This window comes from Pipistrellus hanaki, assembly GCF_964339955.1.
Source record: "Pipistrellus hanaki genome assembly, chromosome: 3".
In the NCBI taxonomy this organism is placed as follows: domain Eukaryota; kingdom Metazoa; phylum Chordata; class Mammalia; order Chiroptera; family Vespertilionidae; genus Pipistrellus; species Pipistrellus hanaki.
The window spans coordinates 66,536,474-66,562,542 of NC_140505.1; the positions used below are offsets into that span (position 1 = coordinate 66,536,474).

The following is a 26,069-nucleotide window of genomic DNA, read 5'->3' on the forward strand; positions in this document are numbered from 1 at the left end:
AAAAGCTAATAGAGTGCTAAAAACAACATATTTGAATTTTAAATACTTCTTACTGCTGCACTTAGTAGCTAAGTACTTACCATACTAAGAACTGCAATTTGGCTTCAGGTTGTTTTTGCAAGAAATGTGGCCAGCTGTGTAAGTCAGTTTATTCTGTAATTATTAGGGGAGGCTCTGGTATGCTATCATCACTATTCTATCAATAGAAGGCAATTAGTGTGGTGTTAATACTAGATGAAGGAGAAAGACGATATTCAGCAAATAAAACATACTGTAAAACAAGGTATATATATATATATAATAGCGCACTGATTTTATTGATGGCAGAAGAAAAAATTCTTTCACTTGTATTTTTTCCCCATCAAATCTGCTTTTTCATTCTTGAAATAATAATATACACCATGGCTGCATCTTATTCTGAAGGGAAATTGGAAGGTCTATCAAGAGGTTTTGACCAGGATGTTTCCGTCAATGACTCCTTTCTTCACAAATACTCTATTTAAAAAAAAAAAAGAGAGGAAGAAAGTGAAATTGGACCTACAAATTGACTTTTTCACACTCAGGATATAATTCTGCTGAAACTTACCTATAAATGTAAAGTGCTTATAGAAATATCAATAGATTGCAAACAAAATAAACTGTTTCATTTATAAACACAATTTATATAAATATATAAACCCCAAAGCAAATACTTTTCTCTCTTAAACTCTTAAAGTACATCTCTGTAACTATTAGCACCTTTATTGCTAGCAAATTGATTTCAGGAATGTCCATTAACCAAATAGTTTTTAACAGGGGATGATTTAAAAAAGAAGCAGCCTGCCAATGAAACAGTTCTTCCTCCATCCTATTCCTCTGAATACCTCCGAACTAGTTCAGTCCACACAGGACATTTATTTTAGTCTGTCACCTCCCCTGCCTGCTCCCCACTCTGGTTCAAACACTTTCGTTGGTGACAACAGAAAGCTGAAAGAAGTGAAGAGATGAGCGTGATTGTTCTGGTCCTATTTGAGCTTCATGCATAAAAGCATGCTTGGGCAGAATTCCCATGGCTGCATACTAACAGCTCATAAGTCTCCCGAGTAAACAGTCTCCTGCTTAGAAAATAAAGAGCTCTCTCTGTACTATCATCCTCACATGATGCCCACGCTGCTGGCATCACAGGGTTCTGTAATAGCTATTCTTAGAATGATCACTTCCCTGGCCTTGATTTGAAAAATTTTCCCGGACCAGATTGTCAAAAAAAAAATTTTTCACTTTTAAAAATAGATCTTTTACCAGCTAAAAATGGTGTTAAAGCCTTAGAAAATAAATGAAGTTGTGGTATTTATGTAGCAGTCTTAGCTATAGGTTTCAAAGTTTGTGGATGACATGTGAAAAATGCAAAGATGATTCTTTCATCAAACAAATAAGAAACTAGTAATGAAGTTCAAAGTGAATCAATAATTGTTAAACTTCTTATGTTGAGCTTGAACCTTCATTGCACTGGGGGCCTCACGCTGAGGTGTCTTTCAAACCTTCTCACACTGGCCAGCTGTTTCCCCTTCACAGCAGGACAGAAACCCTAACTTCTCCTCCACTAGACCACCGCACTTAGGTGCTTACATGCTTTCCCTCCAGGTGCTGGAATCCATCCTACATCCAATAGCAATATTTATTAAGTATAATTTCAATCATATCATTCTTATTTGGAATTTCATGAAAGCGCTGAACACTTCAAACACTTGAGATGTCTAAAGCCATAGTCTTCAGCCACTACCAACATGTACTGTATATTTAGCACCAACTGCTTTGATTTATATACTCTATGTAGCCACTGAAAACTGCTTCCTGTGCACTATGCTTCTTCTCCACGTTAAGCTTTCCTCCACTTTTAGAATCTCTTCAGAAAACTCTACCCTGCCAAGAAAATGAAGCTTAAAACTGATTTCTAAACTCCATCCCTACCTCTTAAGTCTAGTTCCCATAACCCCAATCACGTCAAAAAATTCATTAAATGCACATAGTTTTGGTCAGTTTCATTGGTTACAGACCTATGCATAATTTCTCTATCCATATTTGCTCATATTTCTAACTTGTCTGCAACAACTTTGAGAAGTCCAGGAACTATAAGTTTGACATTTGGGGCCTTATCTCCACTGAAGGATTTGACCTGATTTGCCACCACTTTTTCTCAGAGGTGGGTCTACTTCCCTAATGGCTCCACGAGACCCCCTTCTCTCACCTACCCCTGGCTCCCATGCCCTCCTGCTTTTGTTAGTCACAAAGCTCAAGTAGAATATAACTCCCCCTACCCTTGGGAAGAATATGTGTGTGTGGGTATAGTGGCCTTATACTAAAATCTTGTCTTAAACAATTTAAAAGACCTCAGAAAGCTAAGAGGGAAGTCTCAGTTTTCCTTTACCTGAAAAGAGACTTAACTTTAAGTACACTAAACTTATTTTAAGTGTTTTACTACCTTTTTATTTAAGAGTTTATATCTATTTACTTAATGGCCTTGTATTAAGCACAAAGAAAAGTCAATGATAAAGGAAAAAGTTGCTATGGTAGCTTACTCTGGCAAATCAGAAGCCATGCTTCCTCTCCATGCAGATGACTACATAAGGAGCTAAGAGCTAGGAAATAAAGGTTTTTTCACTTCGAGAGGGCAGAACTAATTTTTAACTCATGGAGGAGCTTTGGGGAAGCTGAAGATGACACAAGACTCTGGGCCAGTGCTGTCCAACAGAAATAGAAAGTGAGACATGAGCCATTTTTAATTTTCTAGTAGCCACATAAAAAAAGTAAAAGTAATTAAGTAAAATTAATTTTAGTAACATATTTTACTTAACCCAATCTCTCTAAAATGTCATTGCAATATGATCAATAAAAATTATTGAGATATTTTACTTTTTTAAACTGAGTGTTTACAATTTGGTATGGATTTTTCATGGATAGCACATCTAACTTCAGGCTACCTGCACTTCCAGTCCTAAACAGCCACAGCTGGTTTGAAAAATGGAGTCACTTAGCAGGGGAAAGATACAATGTGGATAACAGCTATAGCAGAATAAATAGCTAAAATGATGAATTGAGAACAATTTCTTTAAAAATTCTCAATGGTCTTGTTATTGAGAAGAAAATACATGAGAAAAAAATATACAGTTAAGTCCAAAATTCTCTTTAGGGTGAAATATAACAAAAACTCTAATGAGAAAACTCTGATTACTAAAAAATATTCAAAAGCCCTGGCATAAGCAAAAAATAGAAATATTACCAAACATGGCAAAAACACATTAATAAGGTTCATCACAATGAGATGCCTTAGATTAGTCCTATAATTTCTTGACTTTTTTGTCACATTTCTCTTCCTTCTTATTAAAGATATTCAGATAGCAACTCTTTCTAAAACTCTAAGAAAGATGAAAGTTTCTGGCTTGATGGACTAGGACTCCCAAATTATATTTCAATAAGCATTCATGTTGTCTTCACCCAATTCCTTAAGATATACTGTGAAACATTTCCTCTCTTCTCCTCTCTCTCTCTCTCTCAGGCTGCAGCAGCAGTGTTTTTATTTTAAAGGAGGATTTCTCAATCTCAGCACTGTTGACATTTGGGGCAGGTCATTGCTCTGGGGGTGCTGCCCTGTACATTTACTAAAGCAGCATCCCTGGCCTCTACCCACTAGATGCAGTGGCAACCCCTCCTCTCCCCCAGTTGTGATGATCAGACAGATCTTCTGACAGTGGCATGTCCCCTGGGGGAGCAAGACCACCCGCTATTGGGGATTTCTGCTATGAAGTATTTAGGTTAGTGGTGTGCATGCCTGGGCCCCATCACCCCCACTTCTAAAATAAAAGGTCTAGGGTTGGGGTGCAGGGTATTGTTTTTAAAAGATCCCGGATTCTAATGCATAACCAGGTTGAAAACCACTAATCAGATGATCTGGATAGAGACTACTGGCTCCCTTTTATCTGTATATCTCGTTACTTTATGTCCTTTAAAATGGTAAGCTTCTTAAACTCAACCTTCATTGAAATACCAGTACACAAAATTCATGGTCCCTTCCCCTGGCCAGCTCCACCCCCTGATCGAACTCCCAGATGAACTCTTGGTCGAGGGGACAATTTGCACACTATGCTTTTATTATATAGGATGGCCTTCCACACAGCAAATTGTAGCAAGAATAGCAGGTGGTCTAAATGGGTCATGAGTGAAATATATCTTTTTCCTTAAAAAGAATCGAAATTTTCTTTCACCTTCCTGCTTTCAAACTTACAGTGACTCTGATGATTGTCCACCTCCATTAGAAGAGAGTAGGTATGGAGAAAGAAGAGGACTAAGGATAGCATTGGTGAAGAAAGGGTTGATGGAAAAGTAATCTATAACTATGGTTTAATCGTACGTACTTTATAATTGGAAGGTTTAAAACATCAGCTTTTTTTCTAATACATTAGTATGAAATATTAATAATTGAACTTATTTATTCCACATGAATAATACCTTTTTAATATGGAGAACACCTTACAATGTCAACGTTACCTTCTCACATTAGTTCCGAGCCCGGGGAGGTTGGTAAAACTGCTGGGTTGGCCGAGTGGACCGCCTGGGCTGGCCATCACCTCCTCTTCGGAACTCAATAGTTTGGTCATAGGTTCCTTCTTCCTCCTATTTGCAAAGAATAGTGATGTAACATGTTCAAAATAGCTCAACGTCTCCTAAGTTAAATACATTTTATGGCCCCATTTTGACATACCCTCTTTAGCTGCCTATGATTCACATCTGTCAACTTTTATAACAGAGGAAGGCAAGGAGAAGGAAAAAGCCTCTTTTGGTCCTAGGTAACAGAAGAATACAATGTATAGTGATAACATTAGAATCAAATTTAATTCTAGAAAGGAAACCATTTCTACAAAATATTATGATTATTTCATCAAAAGACACAATATGCCAAAAACAAAGAAAACCAAACATTATAATAGAAATTTTCTTGAATATTTGGGCATCTAGATATTTCTAGGTGTTTAGCATGGAGAGGGACTTTAGTAGGATATGGAAAAGGGGTTGAAGAGCCACAGATCGTTCACCAGCTGTCTGTCCTCATCTGACAAAATCTCCATCGCTAAAAAACTTTACATCCAGAGACAAGAAAAATAATGGATTGGAATGAGAGAAATACAATTTACATATAAAGAAAGCTCCATGCAAGACATAGCAATCACCACAGTAAGACATAAACTATTTTCTTCTCATTTTCTTTCTTGCTGAGGGGGTAGATCAGCCAGCTTAAGGAATAGCACGGGAAATTAGGATAAGCAGAAAGAATATAGTTAATCATAATATTTGAAAAGCACTTAGAAGCAACAGAAATGTAGCTGAAAGCCACACTGGTTTCTTACTGAGTGCTGCCACCCTGATGTTTTAGTGTTTTTAAATGAATGGAGCTATGAAGTATGTTCCCTTTTAGAGACAAGAAAACACTGGTACTTCCTTTTGTTTATAGAAAAAGGCGTCATCTATTTCAAAAGTAGAATTTCCATTACAACTGCATTATCAGAGCACAATAATTTGCATGATTTTGGAAAATAATGCACGATTTCTTTCTCCTCCTCACTGTATCTCTAAATCTCTTCCCTAAACGATTGTTTCCTTTGACCCTATTGATAACAGAGGAAGTTATAGGAAAGACTGAGTTCTATGCTTTACATTTTACCCATCCAGCTACTACAGTCTTACTTGACGAGAGCAGAAAGATGCTAAGAAAATTTGATTATATCCTAGTATTTAGAAATTATATTTAGTATTTGTCATGAACTGATTAGGTTTCCTCCACTGTATTCTTAAGAAAGAGCCACTATTTCCATTTTATATTAAGGACAATGAAACCTAGGTAAACTTTACCGGTAGGACTTTGCCCTAACACTTGTAAGGCAAACCTCAGCTTTTATTCAAGATTGCTACTAAACCTAAGTCTCAGTATGCATGTAAAAGAAATAAACCAAGAGCCAAAAATTAATGATCATCCTGAAATAAGAAACTAGAGAAATATGATAAAATACAGGGTGTCCCTCCATAAATGCGTACACACTTCAATAGCTAATAGCTCAATTTTGAAAATGAAATGTATTTTAATAAACACTGTCTTTATAATTACTCACAGTATGTGGATATATTTTTGGGGACACCCTATATTTGGCATAACTCAATAACTATATTTCAGAGACAAACTCCATATTAGCTCTCCTTTCTCTATGCCTTTCATTGACAATCAATCTCAAAATGGTTAGAAGCATCCATATTATGTCTATAATTTAGTAAAGCAATTAAAATGCAGGAAGAAAGATTAAAAGTGTTCAGGAAAGAAGAGAATTAGTTTTTATTATTCTGGTCACTGTTCCGAATGATGATTATCAAATATGGCTAAATTTGAAAAGGAGCTATTTAATTTTATGAAATATGATAATACGTGAAGCTTTGCATATTAACTGAGAACAAAAATATATTTGCTAATGTAAGAGATGAAGTAATTATTTCAGGAATTAGAATGGAATGTTATTTTTTCTCTACATCTAGTTGCAGAACTGGCCAAAGAACATACAAATCTACATTTTATCAATAAAATACACTGTTAAAGATAGGACACTACATTTGCTGAGCTGGATTATATAAGAAAGATGACACTGCTATTTCAAAAGCTGTCTCTACTGTGTTTAAAAGATTTACAGACTAAACTAGCCAATTAAATGATTTTATAGAGATGACGGACCATAAGATTTCCTTCACACTTTTTGATGTTTTCACTATCTTTCTATACAAAATGGAAGCAGAATTGATACTGACAGCTTGGTTTTCAATTATTGTCAAAGGCACAATCTTGCTTTTTAAACTTTTAAATATTCCTCCAGCAGAGTAGTTGATAGCAAGCCTGGTTACCCACGAAAGCCACCTCCTGTAGTCTCAAGCTAATAAGTTTTAGTATTGAATGAGTGCCTCTTTCCATTTATAGTATACAGCTCAATTTAATGCATCAGTTTATCTGGAGTCATGTTTGAATGAAATTTAAACCTTGTTCTTCTAGTTTATCTTCCATTAGGTTTCACTACTCTGTAACAGATTTAAAACTCAAAGGAATTTAAATTTCCTAATTCATGAATATATTTTAAATGTTAACACTATGTTTGAGTTGACATAGTCCTGGGATGCCATCTAGTCTATCCCCTAGATTTGAGAGATGAGGAATCTCTAAACCCAGAGAGGTGAGTGATTTTCCCAACTTAGAAAAGCTTACTGTAAATCAGTCACTTGGCCCCTGGAATATACTTCAGTGGGGGATGCAAAACACATTTAGAGGTCAAGTTCTCTGTTCTACAAATAGTAAGGTCAAGTGCAGGCATGTGTACAAACCTTAAGGAAGGTGTTAGATGAGTGGTTTTCAATCGAGAGTGATTTTGTACTCCAAGGGGCATTTGGCAATGTTGAGACATTTGGGGTTGTCACATCTGTGGGGTGCTATTGGCAACTACTAGTGGGACTGGAGACATTTTTGGCTTTTACGAACTGAAGGGGTAGGGTTAGGGAAGTTGTTACTACATCCAATGGTTAGAGGCCAAGGATGCTGCTAAACACCCCGCAATGCACAGGACAGCCCCACAACAAAGAACTATCCAGTCCTAATGCCAACAGTGCCCAGGCTGAGAAACCCTGCGCTAGGCAAATGAAGGACAGGAAAACTTCCTGCTCCTACGTTCCAGAGCAGCCTGGAATTCAGGAAGTTTGGGATGGCCACTCTTTCACCTTTTCCCCTCGGACATTTCTTCCTTTGCTTCTGCCCTAAGGCCTAAATGCTGACGCCTCTCTATGGAACTTTTGTGCGGGGCTTTCTCTGCTGAAAATAAGGCTCTCCTCTGCCACAGCTACATGTTCACAGTTACTTAACTTACTGAATAGCTTCATATTAAATTACCATTTCTTCAGCGTTTTCCCACAGCCATAACCTCATGGGAGACAAGGAGAGATTATTTGGTAGGTGGAAGTGGACAGTGGAGATGGTAATTCTCTTCATATATATATATAAAAAAAAACCTTTAGAAAAATTGCTTTATGCTGTCACCTGTCCTTGAATAGCTATTTTGTGTGTAATTTAAACAAGTTTATCTAAGTCAGTTCCTTCTCACATATTTTATATAGTAGTCACAAAAATAAGCCAGCATATAAAATGTATACCAGATACCTTCAACAAGAGTGCTTGAACTTTAGGATATTTTGAACAATGAAATACTAATGAGTACATATCTCCTTCAGTAATTCATATATAAACTACCTGCTCTATGAATTTCCAGGCCACCCTTTGCCTGCCTGTGTAGTCAATTTATAGAAAATATGAATTAATTTTAATATAAAACCTAAGCAAATAATCATTTGAAAGACAAACCTGATTTTACAAAATGTCAAATAATAAAGGCGCAACTATGGGGACAGTAAGATCAGTGGTTGCCAAGGACTAGAGGGCAAGGAAGGGATGAAAGGCAGAGCACAGAGGATTCTTAAAGCAGTGAAGCTATTTTGTAAACTATTTTTCCAAACCCATAGAATGTACAGCTCCAAGAATGGACCCTAAAGTAATCTGTGGACTCTGGACAATCACTATTGTGTCAATGTAGGTTCATCAATGGTAACAAATGAGGAAGGCGATGCATGTGTGAGGGCAGGGGGTATATTGAAGATCTCTGTACCTTCCTCTCAGTTTTGCTATGAACCTAAAGTGTTTTAAAAAAGAAAGTCTTGTCTGGGCAAACATGGCTCAATGGTTGAGTATCAACTTATGAACTAGGAAGTCACTGTTCGATTCCTGATTGATCAGGGCACAAGCTCAGGCTTCAGGCTCAGTCCCCAGTTGGAGGTGTGTAGTAGGCAGTTGATTAATGATTGTCTCTCATCACTGAGAGAGATATCTCACAGTTTCTATCTCTCTCTCCCTTACTCTCTGAAATCATAATAAAAAATAAAGTGGGATACTTTGTGCCTTGTATAGTGCTGATGAGATGGTAGATCCTTAATATGAGATGATATATTTATTGACCTGCCCCTTATTAAAATGACACATCTTAATCCATTCAGATTCTTCCTGTGGTTATCAGTAATATAATCAGAGTATGAAAATTAAATTTCTTTCATCCTTGGAATGTCATTAATTAATGTATAAAAACAGCTTTGAAGATTACTGAGCTTTCTTAATTGGCTCTAGGTTGTGTTTAATTTTGATCATACCGTGGATACTAGTAACATTTCCTCTTGATCCCCACTGGAAAACTTTGACCTTTGATTTTATTTGTCAGTCCAAATAATGAAATAAAATATCTGTCCCATTAAAAACAACAACAAAAATGTAATGGACTCTAAAAATGAAAGTTAAAATATTTTTAAATGTTCTATTTTAATTCAATTATAGTAATTTCTATTAAAGTAAGAGAAAATTGAAAGTAAGGATGAATCTGCCTTTATTTTCTATGAAGATAATGGATAACATTTGTGCCCATAGGAATCAACACTGAACCTTAACTTACCAATTATCCTTGCAGCAATATATTATAATTCAATATTTATAACTCTATCACAAAATAATTTGGACTGTGAATGCCTGGAACCACAGAGTATAAAAGAGGAAGTTTTTGTAAATCACAGTTAGTCTAAATAACTAAGATGCGATTATTTGCTCAATTATAATAATTAGCACCATCACCTGAGCTAGAACAAAGGTCTTCTGATTCTCAGTCCTGTCTGCCCTTCACTATGCTTGGAGTAATAAGGGTGAGAAGCAATGAATTTCTGAATTGGAAGGGGAGTTGGGGAGAACCTAATTGAGCAAATGTAAACTTAAAAAAGCATTATCCATTTTGAGGGTTAAATGTGGTAGGTACTCTTCTTTCAAATGAAAATTTGCATACAGAATTCTAATATAAAATAGATAAGCTCAGGTTAAAGTGTGTGTTTTTACATATATATGTGAGCAGTATCACTGCCTGTTTTAGCTAAAGGTTAAGTCCGAGTAAAATATCATTTTAGTTTAAAATATAATGAGGAATTATAGCCTGCCTTTCCTTCAAAGAGCTCTAAGAATATCTCTATAATATGTGTCATGCCCAGTAATATTTTATTTAAATCAAATATTTATGGCAGAAATGAAATAAAAAACAATACCAATTCAAGGAAAAAAAAAAATCTGATTCAAAATCTAATTACTAAACAACTGCTCCAAAATGCCTGGCTGAGTTAACAATGTTTGCATTCCAGTATCATACAGAATTCCAAGAGAACGGTGGGACATTTCACTGTGGTTGTAATCATCTCTTTTTAGAAATGAATAGGTTTTCTAAAATTATATAAAAATGGAAATTGTCGATGATTCTGTAAGATATTAGGAAATCATCTGAATTCCTAGCTCAAGGGTTTTATTCTATGATCTGCCAACTAAAGCACAACCTGAATAAGACAGCTAAACTTCAACATGAAAGAAAACTAGATGTTTAAATGACAGTAAAAGCAAATACAGAACTATTCACCAGTGTCCTTCCTATAACATCATTGAGGTTTACCCTTTAATACAAACAAACAAGCTATTTTTGGCAGCTTAGGTGCTCAAGAAAATTCAACTAAATATCAAAAGGCTGCCTCTATATTTTACTAAGAGAATAGAGTATAAAAAAGAGACTAGCAAACATGTCACCCTTATCAAATTTCAAACGATAAAAATATATTCATCCATTCAAAAACACATCCAAGTTAATTTACAACTTGGAACAGAAAAAAAGAAAAAGAAATGATTATTTCTTTTTTAAAATATACCATAGACATTATTTCATTGTGTCCATGGTATATTTTATTTTATCTCATTTAATCCTTGCAACAAAGGATTTTACTTTCTATAGATGAAGCAACTAAGGCTCAGAGTAACACCCCCAAAGTTCTGTGAGTAGCCAAGCCCCAGTGAGACCCCTGAGCTGTTGGCTCTGAAGTTCTTTCCATTGCATCGAATGTAGTATATTAACATTTCTTGCTTCAGATACTTTTAATTTTTTCTAATAGCTAGTTTAAGATCAATTTTAAACAAATGGATGGTTCCTGCCCTGAGGCTAGTATAACTACATTTAATAGTCATCCTCTTCATTGAAATACCACAGTGAAATCTAAAGGATGAATATATGACTTATAAAATGTGCAACTCTCGCTGCCAATTTTAACTAAAGGTTAAATAGATTTCAGAAGCTTATTTAAAAGTCAAATTAGGAAGAATATTCCTGCTTATAAAGATCCCACTCTACTCAAAGACTTCCTTGAGAGATACTTGATCATGGCATTGGGATTTAATTCCTCAGTGATGCCCTAACTGATTTGGCTCAGTGGATAGAGTGTCGGCCTGTGGACTGTAGGGTTTTGGGTTTGATTCTGTTCAAGAGCACATGCCTGAGTTGAGGGCTCAGTCCACAGTAGGAGGCAGCCAATTAATGATTCTCTCTTATCATTGATATTTCTATCCCTTCTTGTCCCTTTCTCTCTGAAATCAATAAAAATATATTTTAAAAAATAATAAATCCTCAATCTCTAAATCAGATCTTAGATCCACCACTTCCTCAACTTATTCAATTTCTATCTGCTTTTTCATAGGTTCACAAGGAAAATTATATAAAACTAAAAGCTTGGTGCATGGATTCGTGCACGAGTGGGGTCCCTCGGCCTGGCCTGTAGGGATAGGGCTGAAACTGGCTCTCCAGCATTCCCAGAGGGGTCCCAGATGGTTCTTGGGTGATGCACCTGGGAATCAAGCTCCTTCCTCTCCGGTTCCAGGTGTATTACCTGAGAATCACAGTTGCCAAGTCACCACAGCTCAGCAGCTCCTGTGTTGAGCACCTGCCCCCTGGTGGTCATTGTGCATCATAGCTACTGGTTGGACAGTCAGTCACTTAGGCTTTTATATAGATAATATTTATAAAGAGTTTAGCAAATAAGTCATCTATGTTGCCCATTATTCTGAATTAAGTAACTCTTTAAAAATAAAATATACATGCCCACCTCAACTGAACTATCTAGACTTACAGATTTTGCTAAAAATCAGGAAGTGTGTTATGAGAATATTCCTCAAACCACTTTGGGCAGATAAGGAAAGTGGAAAAGCCATTGAAGAAATTGAAAGAGCCAATGCAAGAAGAAAGATTCTTGCTACCTGCTTTCTTTTTATTGTTTCAGAAATTTAAAAAAAACAATTCTCTCTACACAAACACTAATCATTTCATATTATAAATAATTCTATTGTTACCATTGATTTTGTTTCTTTTGGGAGGTAGTCTTCTTTTTGATTAAAAAGTAAAAGGGCAAACAGAACAGAAAGAGGGAGAAAATTAGCAAAGAAGTATTACTGAAAATGACTGATCAAAATGTATAGATCCTATTTGCATAAAATCTCAATATTTTAAGAGAAAGGTAAAAATATATTAACATGATTAACCTGTTTGAAAAATCCTGCCTTTAGAGCACCCTTAAAATTTTAGTAAATGCAGTGAAGAGAAACCAGTTAGAAACACTATATGAAAAGTGAAGGTGTAGCAATAATGATCAATAATGAAAAATGTTTATCTATGCCTGTTGATGCTTTCAGATAAACGTTTATCCCTTATCTTTGAAAGAGAGACTGTTTTTCGAGTAAGCTAACTGGGAAAATGTTTTGGAATATTATATGATTAAGATATATGAGCAGTAATCACAAGTGGTTAATCTTTCATAAGTTATATGATTCTTACATCTTTCATAAGTTATATGATTCTTACATCTTAAATTGGTAGGCTTATATAAGATGGTTTAACTAATTCTTCCTCTGAAAGTAATAATTACTATATCATAATGCCAGTAATGATATAGCAATTTTCATTCTAAAACATTCAGCCCAATGTATTTTATATAACTGACTACCTGAGGCAAATAGTTATGGTATGCTATAGTGACCTGAAATATAGATATAAGAAAAAAATTAGAACAAATCTCATGTCAAATTGCTAAAACACAGGACAGATCTTTGCCACTAAAAAGTACTGAGGGTTGGAGTGGGGAGGGGAGACATGACTTGACATGCTTTATATAACTATAAGAAAAAAAATCACAATACCTAATAATACAGTAACAAAATAATTTGCTGATGTTTCCATCCCCTTAGTGAAAGTTAAGAAACACAGAACTGACAGGAAAAGGATAAAAAATTTAGACAGAATAAAAAAGCAGATAGTGGCCCAAAGTAACAAACATTTTCACATTTAAATCTCATTCATACCCAACAACCCATACTGACAATGTCTGCATAATGAACTAAAATTATTTCCCTGTAGTTAAACATGAAGATAACAGATGTTTAAGAACCCTTGTCAACTATCAGGCTAGTTAATACAGCCATAGTTTTAGAAATGTGAGGTACTCCAGGAGTCAATGATCTGATCTCTGCGATGCGGAATTCATCCACCACATCGCACACAGCTGGTGGATGGTTCTGGCTCTTTGCCTTCAACTAACTGACGAAGGGAGGAGCACAGGCTTTCCCTGTGCCCAACTCCACTGCTCTGTAACCTTTACCGCAAAGTGCAAATCTGCATCTTGGAACTTCTACCCACATTTCCTAGTTGAGCCTATTTCCTTTGCCATATAAAATATTTTAAATTATTTTAAAGCAAGTATTATACACCTTTAGTCTTCCATTTTTTAGACTTAGACTCAGTTTATGGAATCATTTGTCAAACACCATTATTTCCAGAATCCCTCATCATCTTGATCATCTTTTTCTTTATATATTTTAATGATCATTATTCTATATAACCTAGTAATCAGAATATTTCAAATATGGTCTGCTTAGAACATAGTACTATTATTTCCCATGAGAAACAAACCCTGTATCAATCTGTCAGTGCAATCTCGCCTTGCTTTAATGTTTCTAGCTGCTGCTCAGTCACTGCATACTCATATTGTGCTTGTCATTAAGCAAAACCCCTACATCCTACTCCCAGGTCTAGTATTTCATCCTACTCCCAGGTCTAGTATACTTTTATTGATTTCAGAGAGGAAGAGAGAGGGAGAAAGAGAGATAGAAAAACCAATGATGAGAGAGAATCATTCATCAGCTGCGTCCTGCACACCCCCTACTGGGGATTGAGTCCACAACTCGAGCATGTGCCCTGACAGGAACTCTAACCATGACTTATTGGTTCATAGGCTGATGTTCAACCACTGAGCCTGGGGTGGGCTTTCATCCTTTATTTAAAGAGAATTATTTTCCCAATACAAAGTTTTAAATTTAACCACAATTAAAGCCCATGAGTTATTAAAACTTAACATTTTGGCACTGTATAATCACTAGCCATAGTATTCTGAATAACTATCTGACATGAAGTCAGTTTCTGACAAGCTATTTTGATGATCTGTTAGCATTTATTTATTATATTTATTTACTTACTTACTTACTAGAGGCCCAGTGCATGGATTCATGCATTGGTGGGGTCCCCCGGCATGCCCTGTGGGGATCAGGGCAAAACTGACATCCAACATCCCCTGAAGGATGTAGTAATACATGAAGCAGCAGGTGGCTGGGGAGAAGCCCGAGCATGGGCTGGGCACCATGCCAATCCCACTCATCCTGGTCCTGCTGTGCCTGCAGCCACTGCTACCGCTGGGTAGGCTCACTGCCACTTCACTGCAGCCTCTGCACCCATCCTAGGGCGATACTAGCACACCCATGACTGAGAAGCAGCCACGGGTTTGTGCCTAGTCAGTCCCGATGCTGGTCCTGATCCCTGTCCGGGTCTGGATGGGGGAGGGATGTGAAGGGGGAGAGGCTCACATGGCAAAGCAGTGCTCCTACTATGGGAACACACTGACCACCAGGGAGCAGCTCCTACGTTATTATATATAGTAATATATATTAATATATTTACATTTACATATATTAATATATAAATATATATATTTACTTTTATATTTGCATAGTGGAAATTAGAGAACTACCATTTAAAAGGATAACATCTAGCTGGATGGCTAAAATGTAGTTTAATCTTGAAAGCAGATGTCAGTGAAATTTAGAAGATGAAAAGAGTCTCAGTATAAAATTATACTCTTTTACCAAAAGAAGGTTAAAGAAGAGGTCAGTTTTTCTTCCCTATGTAAAATAAATTCTTTCTAGCCTCTTGAAAAATATTAGCTGATACCTCTATTCATATACATCTTCACTTTGCAATATAAAATTCTCTAAATTCTTGAGAACTAAGGTGGAATGAACTAATGGTTGGAAGACATGTTATCAAAACAGTATATCACATATTAAACACAAGCTTACTCCTGGATTGAAAATTTTTTATACATTCTTTTATTAACCCGCCACAAAATCCTCAAGCAGGTTGGTGTCATGTATCTCCATTTATAGGTAAAGTGTCGATCACACACTACGGTATTAGTGACTCTGACCCTTGCCTATCAATTCTGCAGCCCATTCATTGGCTTGATGATTTTAGGCAAGTTATTTAATGGCTCTGAATCTGTATTTGTAGTTTTCCTTGTGTGTAAAATGGGAATACTAAAAATTATTTCAGTTAATGCAGGTCAAGGGTTATACATGGTGCCTGGTAATATATGTGTTCCAATTATAATCAGTTTTGAACAGAAGAAACTCCAATCTTGACATTCTCAACCATTTATTCCACTTTAACTTAATAAGTCAGTACAGCCCTGGCCAGTGTTACTCAACTGTTAAGAGTATCAGCCCAGGGACCACAAGGTTGCATTTTATTCCTGGTCAAGGGCATATACCTGGGTTGCAGGTTTGATCCCTGGCCCCAGTCAGGCCACATCCAGGAGGCAACCAATCGATGTTTCTTTCTCTCTTTCCTTCCCTGCCAGTCTCTCTGAAAATCAATGGAAAAATATCCTTGGGTGAGGATTAACAAAACAACAAAAAAATAAGTCACTCAGTACACATATAATTTGTAATCTTATTGTAATCTAAACATAAATTACTGTTGTATGCTTAAATTTATGAATTTTCCCCTCATGTTGAAATTTCAACATGTCAAAGATATAAGGAGTTAGCTCTTTAAAAAAATCATTCTCTTTCCAAGGTTAGACTTCTCAATACTTTTTGATGATTAGATGGCTGAAGGAAAAGTATCACAAAGATTTTCTTGAATTTAATAGGGGAGACAAACCACTTGATTTAATTGAGACTATTAAACATATACTTTGCTGTAATAATGCTATTTCTAGGTTTACTGAAATTCAGAAACTATGTTTTAGTCACCTGTAATTCCATACCTGAAATACTGGAGATATCAATAGAGGCTGGGGGAACTGATAATACAGTCTTTGGAGAGTAATCTGCTCATCATTTTAGACAAAGGAAGAATATGATAAATGTTTGTTCCTACTAAACATGTATTATGTTCTTCTTATGGTTCAAGAATGAAGTTATTTCTCCTCCATTCAGCCACTGTGCGAACAATAACAGCAAGAACAAATAAGGAAGGTTTGAAGTTTCTGTATTACATAGCCAAAGTTTTCCTCCAGTTTTTCAAATACTTAATATGTACCTTTCTAAAAATATTATGGTAAAATAATCATTTTTTTATTCTAAATTTATCCGTAAGATTATTTAAAGTGTATTCCTATATGCAATTTAAAATTTCTCCCTCCAACCTCCTTCTCCCCAAAATGTAAGCTGCTTATTAAAATAAAAAAGTATAACAAATAGATACTTGGGCTAGAGGAAAGGGATAGTAAACAGTGACAATGTCTATGTTGTACAAGAATCTGTAAAACTGAGGATTAGTAATTAAGACTTAATGAGTAACCAATAAAACCAGAAAAGATTATGGCACTCTCAACAGTTCATAAATTCCTCCAGAGTATAAATGTATGACACACACCAAATTCCAATTTCGTCACCTATGAATAAGAGCATGACAGTCTTTTAAAAGCTGAACTGCAATGAGGAGGCAAAGCCTGCCCAGCGTTAAACACTGATTTATGCGTGGCACGGTTTAGATGAGACCCTGTCAGTGTCAGGTAGCAAGTACACAGACAGCAGGATGGCTGAAGAGCTCTGTGTCAGAGTTGGACGGAAGTCGCCGATTTATGAAGGCTGTCAAACCACGGGAATTTAAAGTGTAAAGAAAATTGATTTTTCATAAAGAAAATGATGGAAATTTTTATAACTTCGAAGGCAATACTATTAGCTTAAAGGAACACGGTTCTTTCATTTTGTGAGAAAAACTAGCTCACTTATAAAAAGATTTGTGGATTTTTACATTAGAGCTACATTTTAAGAATCCTGGTAAAGAAGTTCATTATACTAGTAACATTCAAATAAAATATTTTCATGGGAAATGTAAGGGGAAAGGGAATTAAAATAAAGACAAAGACAGTACAAAGAAGCAGTTTGGGTTTTCTTCCATGAGGAATAATTTGGTACAGATATCCAAACTTCCCGATTCGGAAGTTTCAACTATCATAATAGTGACTGCTGTAATCCAGAGTCAACAAGCATGACTTTGAGAAAGTGAACACAGAGAGGCTGCCACTTCCACAGTCTTAAAGAAAAACTAAAGAAATGGAATTAAGAACCTGTGTGCAGGCATTTCAATCATTTAATGACTGAACAAAGTGTTTATTGAGTAGCTACTATGTTCCTTACAATAACCCTATGAGATTGCATATTATTATTGCTTTTTAAAGAAAACAAAACTGAGGTTAAAAAAAAATATTATATATCTAGCCGAAACCAGTTTGGCTCAGTGGATAGAGCATCGGTCTGTGGACTGAAAGGTCTCAGGTTCGATTCCAGTCAAGGGCATGTACATTGGTTGCAGGCACATCCCTGGTAGAGAGTGTACAGGAGGCAGCTGGTCCATGTTTCTCTCTCATCGATGTTTCTAACTCTCTGTCCCTTTCCCTTCCTCTCTGTGGAAAATCAATAAAATATATTTTTAAAAAACTATATATACACACACACACACACACACACTATATATATATATCTTGCCCAGATTATTCTGGACTCTAAAGTCCATGCTTTTTCCACAAATCCCAATAAATGCAAAGGCTGAAGGAGAGAATCAGACTAATAATGTTAAATTCTTAAAAGGATTATGTGAACATAAAAATCAAGTGCTTTTCATCTCATTTACATATTAAATGGATCATAAAATTAATAACACAAAGTGGATATATCATTAGATGCTATAGTTCTTACTGTAAAACACAAATTATCCACAATGCTATCCACCCTGAAATGGCTACACAATGAATAAGCAGCTATAAACTAAATGAATTAATGTTGAGAACATAGAAAAATGTTGGGTACAAAGTTAAGTAATAAAATGAGGTATTATTACTACTTCACAAATGTAAAGTTTTATTTTTTTAAAATGCCACATACAACATGTACCAGTTTTTCTTTTATTGGTTTGAGTCTAGCAATTTGACTAGTGTATCATTCCAAAAAGTGATAGGGGCTGAGGACCTAGCACACAACTCTAAACAAGCTTTTATGTGGCACTTTGCAAAGTGATTTTACAATGTAACACAAAAGCGAAGCTGGGAATCTGGTCAATTAGCAACATGTTCATTTTTCTTCCATTGAAGAAAGGAACCCAGAGGCAATCTTCTTTACTGAGACAATTCCTGCCAGTTTACCAAATGCAGTAATGTCCTTTATAAAACTCATCCTTGGTATCTACAACATGGAGAGTTAATTCCTCTGAGAACATGATTACTGAGAAGGAAAATATAACAAACTGGTAAAATTCACCAATACAAGTATTTCCCACCAGATTTTTAACATTATTACATATTCCAAGACTTAGATGAATACAAATAATTCCATTTTGTATAGTTAATTGGCAAGGTCCTATATTTACCTAAGAACGTATATTTTAAATAAGGGATGTTTATTCATAATGTGATAAACCTCATAGTATCTGTTTCTCTGTTTAATGAATGTTATCATACTCAGTGGCATAAACTTTGAGAGAGACTTTTCTTCTAAGCTGTCTTAATGAGAGTGTAAGTTGTTTAGGCTCCTTTTAAGGCCTTTATCACTATTTTGGCTTGGTAGCATTAGAAAGGGATCACATGCCTGTGAAGGGCCATCCTCTTCAATGATAGAACAAGAATCCATGGTCGCTGATAAGTTAACTCTATGATTGTAAAAGAGTATATATTCTTAACAGGATTACTTGGTTTCTTATTTAGATTTTTTTTTTAATTCAGTTGCTAATGAGTGGTGGATAACTTTCTATAATTGTCATTCAACAATTATGATAAGCATTCAAAATTGTTTTCCTCACTTAAAGCTACGTCCGTGTTAGGAAAACTTTTCTCTCTGAATGGGTTAGTTAATAGATGGACAAGTAAATAGATAGGTTAAGTCTTATGAGACCAAATAGCAGTTTAACATATTCATTCATTTATTATATCACCAGGCATGAAGATGAGCTCAAGGAGGCCTGAAATTTTGTTGATGTAACATTCCTAAGATTATATTAATGCTATTAGCAAAAGCCTCAAACAGAGCCCTTTCCAATACTGAATTTGTGAGGTTTCAGAGCAACAATATAGTCAGTGTGACTATGTGGACTTTCAAGCATCAAGTCCCTTACGAGAACCTCTGCTTAAAACTGGCTGAGTGGCTAACTGCTAACTTCTGAATAAAAACAGAAAGTTCTTTTCACCTGTTATGTCTTAACTGCTCTTCAAGACTTTCAAGACTCACATTAAACCTCATTCACATTTAACAAATATTTATTGAAGCACCTTGTTTCAGATACTGATCTGAAGGCTGAAGTATTAGCTGAGACAAAATCTCTGTTCTCATATTGATTTCCCTGAAGGGCTGGAGGCAGGAGCAGGAACAGGATATGCAGAAAATAAAGCAGGGCAAAGTGGAGACAGTTTTTGTGATGGTGCATTGATGTATGATAATGGGATAGTAAAGGTCGCCCCTGCTCCTGCCCTGAATGTTCCTGACTATAGGTACCTCTGTCTGTGTTCTGTTCACAATGAACAGATGCTGGATGACTTTGGGGGCTCCTCTGCTAGAATGTGACTCCTTGAGGATAGAGACTCTCATCCGGGCATTCCTATCATCCTAAAGAAGTGTGTTGTGCCAACATTGCTGGATGGAAAGATAAAGTCACATAATAAGTGCTCAAAATTTTTAGAAATAGATTAATACATATTTGAAATTATAAGTTAACAGGAAACTTCAAATATAAAAATTTAACTTTATACTTAGTCTAATATATTATATAAAAAAACTAAAACAAGGATAAAAAAATCTAATAAGATCATAATTACATTCTAACATTCTTAAATTATGAATGATAGATTAAGTATAGATTAAATAAACATTTTATATGAGCAATGTAATTTGCTTTGCATTTGAAAGAACTTTTGAGTGACTGAATTGTGAAAGTGTATAAGTGTTTATGGACAGTATCAGCAAGAATTTTGCAAGGAAACTGGGAATAGATAGCATGGATGAGTGAAAGTACATGGTAAGACTTTGTAGAGGTAGGTCTATTGGTTTAGTTGTACAGGTATTTCTTTTACTAATTAAAGACAGAAACAAGTTTAAGGATAGTGGCAGTTTATTACGAAAAACCAAATCATGTTGCTGTTAACTTCACTGAATGCAAAAAAGGCAAAATTAGAAATTGATAAGGGATGTTTTTGTTTATTCAAATCTATAAACTGCTTTAATTCACTTATAAATATTTCCCATATTACATCCTTCATAATGATTTTTATCACAGCTATATAACATTTCACCCACAGATGGATGATAATTTATTTTACCATTCTCTTATTGGTGGGTATTTAGGTAGTTCCTAGCTTTTTATTATTATAATAATGCTGCAGTAATCATTTGTCAGCAATTCACTTATTTTCTTTGCTTTTTCCTTAGGAGAGATGAACAACTATAGGATTATTGGTTTAAAGGGTATGAACACTTAAGGCTTGGGAAAAAACTGGAAGCATCACACCAATTTACACTGCCGTTAGCAATGTGTAAGAGTACTCATACCACTGCATCTTGGCCAGCATAAGCATTACCATTTAATTTCCCTCCATTAATGCACAAACTTAACACTGCACTTGTTTCAATTTGCATTTGATTATTACCAGAGTTCAATACTTCTCTCTAATTTTTAGTTAAGAAAGATGACACTGCTACTTCAGCAAGAAACCATATTGAGCATAAGTCAATGGTTCAAGGCTGTAAAAATAAAATAAAAAAGAAAAGCTTTAAGAAAGTTAATTCAGTCATGACATGAGTAATGGTTATTGTGCTCCATGGTAATTAGGCATTAATGGCAAGCAGTTCATGTAAGTGACTATTATTACTATTACTTAGACATAGCCAGATGAAGCATTCTTATATTATGGAAGGGAGGGGGGAGAAGGAGAAGTTGGACCAAGTAGAGCTATAAACTCTTCTTATGCCCTCATAAAGGTCCCTTGATCTAACACCAGATGTGATCCAGTAGGCAAGTGTTCTTTCTCTCTTAGCTCTACTCAGCTTCTATAAACTTAGCACCCAGAAAAGATAATAAACACTATAAATTTGGTTTGGCTGAGGGTGGGCTAGAATTTACTGAGAATAAAAAATGAGGTCAAGTCAGATAGTATTCACAGAAATGGCCACCAAATCCTTAGTCTTTTCTCTCCATGACTATTCCTCTAGCTAAGAATCTAGGTTTTCAGTGAGACTGCTGAAAAACTTTTAACTCTGATCTATTGCCATCTCCTTTCTGAGAAAAGAAAGGTCTTGAGGCAACATCATTTCTCTAGTCAACCTTACTAACAATGGAGAAGTGATCTGGAAACAGGATTTAAGACACTTCCCTCTGCCCCAAATTCTTCTCCCCAACATAGTCTAAATTTCCATGAATCAGTTATTCTTTGATATTTCTAGATAGGTAATTCTAAAATTAAAGAAGAAAGGTGAGGGTGTGAAGGGTACACACTCTCTCTACAGTGATGATTAAATTACCAGCCTGGTTTTATAGTTTTGAAATACTTAACTCTAAAGCATGCAAAGAATAGAAAGAAAAATTCCTATATGGAGAGGGCACAGGGGTAAGCAAAATGAGTTAAGTCATTTTGGGTTGCTTTAAATATGCATAGCTAAGGACACTAGACTACTGAAAATAGAGAAGAAAGAGGTCATAAAAATTTATGTTTTTATAGACCTTAGGAGTTTACAAAGCACATTTCTACCAATCATATTCCTCAATCCTCACAACAACCCTGTACTGAAAAACTGAGACCAGAGATATTAAGTAACTTACCCAAAGTCAAACAGGTAGTAAGTGGCAGAGCCAGGACTCGACCCGGTTCTTCTGATTCCTCCTGTGCATGTCCAGCTCCGCTGGAGCTGAAGCAGGGCAAAAAGGAGGGGGAAGTAATTGCCCAAGACCAGCCCTGCCCTCTCCCCTTCTTCCAAAGGCCACGCAGACCCGACCTTTACTCTCTCAGTGACCCCTTCCATCAAATTCTTTCAGGATAAAGCATACAGCATCTGAAAATGTTTCTCAGCCTTGGGCCCAAGAATGGCAGTAAGTAGTAAACAATTCCAGAGTATTCTGGCTGTACTTTGCCATTTATGTGAAATTTATTGAAATCTCAAAGCATAATATTTCTCATTTCAGAAAGTTAAACTTATTTTTATAATTGATATTACTTAAAGTAATTTAAGAAAGGTGAGGGTGTGAAGGGGTAACAGTAAAACTCTGAAATTATACTACTAAAAAAAATTATTTTGAAAAATGTCTAAGAACCAAAATACTAAATCTAACCTTTAACTTATTCTGTGGCCTTTTTTCTATCTGAATCATCTTCCCTCAGTGATTATTTTCATGAAAGCTATTATAATCATTAAAATGTACAGAAAAATCAGTCTTTTCATAGCCAATTTTAAATATTTTCAACAAGTTAAAGGAAAATTTATGCATTTTCTTGAGATGTCTTTTTTGAAATGTAAATTTATATTTATTTCTAAATTATATCTAAAATGCTTTTTTTGTTGCTGTTGTTTTTTGTTAATCCTCAACTGAAGATACTTTCTCCATTGATTATTTTAGAAAAAATGGAAGGGAGGAAAGGAGAAGGAAAGAGAGAGAGAGCAAAAAAAAAATCGATGTGAGAGAGACACATCGATTGGCTGCCTCCTGTATGCATCCCTACCAAGGCCAGGAATCGGATGTGTAACCCAAGTATGTGCCCATCACTGGGATTCGAATCTGAGACCTTTTGGTGAGCAGCCCAGTGCTCTATCCAGAGAGTCATACTAGCCAGGGCTAGAATGCTTTTAATGTAACCATCTATGATTAACTTTCTATAATAAAATTTAGAGTTTCCAATCTCTAGTTTCTTGAAAGTTCCTTAATTTTTCTTAGGGAATTATATATTTTAATTTTGCATCTTAACTAAGTTTAGTGAGAATTTTTTTTTGTCTTTGCTTATTTCCTAAGAATATGAGGATACAATTTAAGTGGACTGAGCATATGACTCGCAATTTTATCCTTTCTAGATCTTTTTGTAATCAATTTCAATACTCCTCAGTCTCTAATAGTCTTTTCACCTATGAGAACTACTATCAATAGGGCCAAGTGCTAAGTAAGCATTAACACTAATCAGGGCATATAAAAGATCAAGCAGAATATCAACTTATTTCTACCAAAAACTTTTAGAGACTTTTAGAGTTCTGAAACTTAAAAGATGCTCTGTTTAACCAGACTTTACACATTCATTCTATTATATCTGAGGTGGGACATGTCTAACTATAGCTAAAAGCCTATTAAAACCTTTACAATGAATAGAAGGTAAACAGACAAAACATAAAATCAAATAAAAGAGAAAAAGGGAAAAGAGGAGCAACCTAGATAATAAGGAAAAAGAAAGGAAGAGCAGGGGGGAAAACAGAAGAAAGAGTTTACCTAGAACAGATAAAATTTTTTGAATAAACTAATACAAACTTTTGATATGTTTCCCTTTTCCCTTTAAGATTTTAATTCTATATTTTAAAAATATAAGTCTAACATTCTTTAGGTACTGATGTTCAAATCCAGGAATACCTTATAATAAAATTTACATTATCTGATCACCTTAGGAGGAAACAATGTATTAGTATACTTTCCCCCACATTATTTAAGGCTTATTTACTTAAATCTTTTCAAGATAAAATCTCTTTATATTCTTGTAAATAACTCATTGAATGGCACAAAAAATGGTTACCAACATTTAAAAAAATACAAGTCCATAAATGTTAGAATATGAGCCATACAGAAAATGAATTAAACTGACTTCTAATATTGTACTTCATATAATAAGCTTGTTGTTAAGCGTAACCAAAATGGTTTACCCTAATTTCCTAATCACAGGATCTAGGGAAAATGAGATACTTTAGTCAAGACAATAATGCCAATAAAAGGTTGTTAATGTTAATACTAGTTTTGAAAAGTCAATATTAGCCTTTCCCACTTACTTCCCTCACACTATCACATTCACTTAACATGCACAATAAAACTGTATCAAGAAGCTCACCAACAACAGTTCCCAGACTGGAACCACCACAGTCTCATGGAGGCCTTATTGCTAAGGATTAGGTGGCTTCTAGAAGGAAGAAAATATATCTTCTACTTCTCTTGTATCCTTTTAATTCCTTGGGTATATAGGCCAATCTATTTTCCAAAGTAGCTTTGTTACAAAAAGCTTTAAAAAATTTGTTGAAAAACCATCATATTAAACTATCATACTAGAGTTTGCTGCCTGAGGAATTCTTTAGTACTAATGGTAACCACCAGGACGACATCTATCATTCATTAATAACTGATCTTCTTCCACTGTTTCTGCCACCAAACCAGTTCATGTGCTGACTTAAAATTCTGATTCTCTCAAGCACTAAAAGAGATGGTACTTATAGTATTTATCTATTGCTTATTTAGAGAACTTCATTGTACTTTCACTGGCTATTATCCAGCCATAAATTCTGCCCTTGTTTATAATTATAAGTGTTTGGAGAGGACTTGCTTCTTAAAATAAGAATGTCTTTCCTCTACAGAATTCTCAAGTAAACTCCAGAATTGGACCCATGATTATTAATTCATTTGACCTAACAACTGTTAAGTCACATAACAACTTTTGTTTTGCCAGAAAAACAAGAATAGGAGATCCAGAGAAGCTATGTATAGGAATCTGTTTTCTAGATCTTTAACAAATTAAAATAAGGCTCAGAAGACACTATTCTATTAATAAAAGAGCTGATAATGAAATAAAATAGTACTTTTGGTCTTCTCAGAGTTTTGTTTTTTGTTTTTTTTTTTCTCATTTAAGAATGCCCACATACCCAGAAGCATTAATTTGCTTTGATACTTTCTTTTGATTTAGTAGTCAATGCCAGCTTAATAGAAAAAGGGACTTCAGATTTTGTCTTAGACTAAATCATTGGAGCATAACAACTACAAAACCACAAATGATGAAAATGTCTTATTGCTGGACCATATAAATACTCTATGGGTTATGAGGTGAGAATTTCAAAAGAGAACAGCAATATTATAAAAGCTATGGTGGGAGTCTTCATAAAGGCCTATTTCTAAAAGTTAATACATACAAAGTTTCCAGAACTAGAGTTAAAATGAAAAGACTAGTGAGTTGTATATAATGCCATGTAAGATAAAATCTTAATTTTATGTTTCTGTAATAAAACACTATTACTAGTAGCAAAAGTTCTCAGAAGGGATATTAAATTTCAGGAATATATTTTGTCCTCTATTCACAGAAAGGTAAAGACTCTTGGGACATGTTTGATGAGAAATTAACTTTATATACTAGTATTTAGTCTCTGTTAATAACATAAAAGATATTATTATGTTATTAATAAGAGGTCTGGAACATCTAAAATTATATATTTTACAGATAAATCTCCACTCTATTTTAAAGCTGGGACATTTGAAAACTAGAATGAAGATAGATAAGACTTTTTGAAGTACCTCTGGTAGATTTTCTGTAAC

The 26,069-nt window shown here is 35.0% G+C and overlaps 1 protein-coding gene across 4 annotated transcripts in view; it reads right to left on the reverse strand.

Annotated features, from left to right (window-relative positions):
• Positions 1-288: 288 nt before the first annotated feature.
• Positions 289-26,069, reverse strand: part of TDRD3 (tudor domain containing 3) — a 143,958-nt gene continuing 118,177 nt past the window's right edge. Inside the window, exons 12-14 of one of the 4 annotated variants that reach the window (XM_084876741.1) lie at positions 22,350-22,435; positions 4,522-4,647; positions 289-495 (exon numbers count right to left, since the gene is read on the reverse strand). In XM_084876741.1, coding sequence (XP_084732867.1) covers positions 441-495; positions 4,522-4,647; positions 22,350-22,435 — 267 coding nt within the window. In that variant the 3' untranslated portion in view covers positions 289-440. Of the gene's footprint in view, positions 496-4,521; positions 4,648-4,735; positions 4,817-22,349; positions 22,436-26,069 lie in introns of those variants that run through there. The other 3 variants (XM_084876739.1, XM_084876740.1, XR_014794421.1) reach the window with 3 other exon arrangements.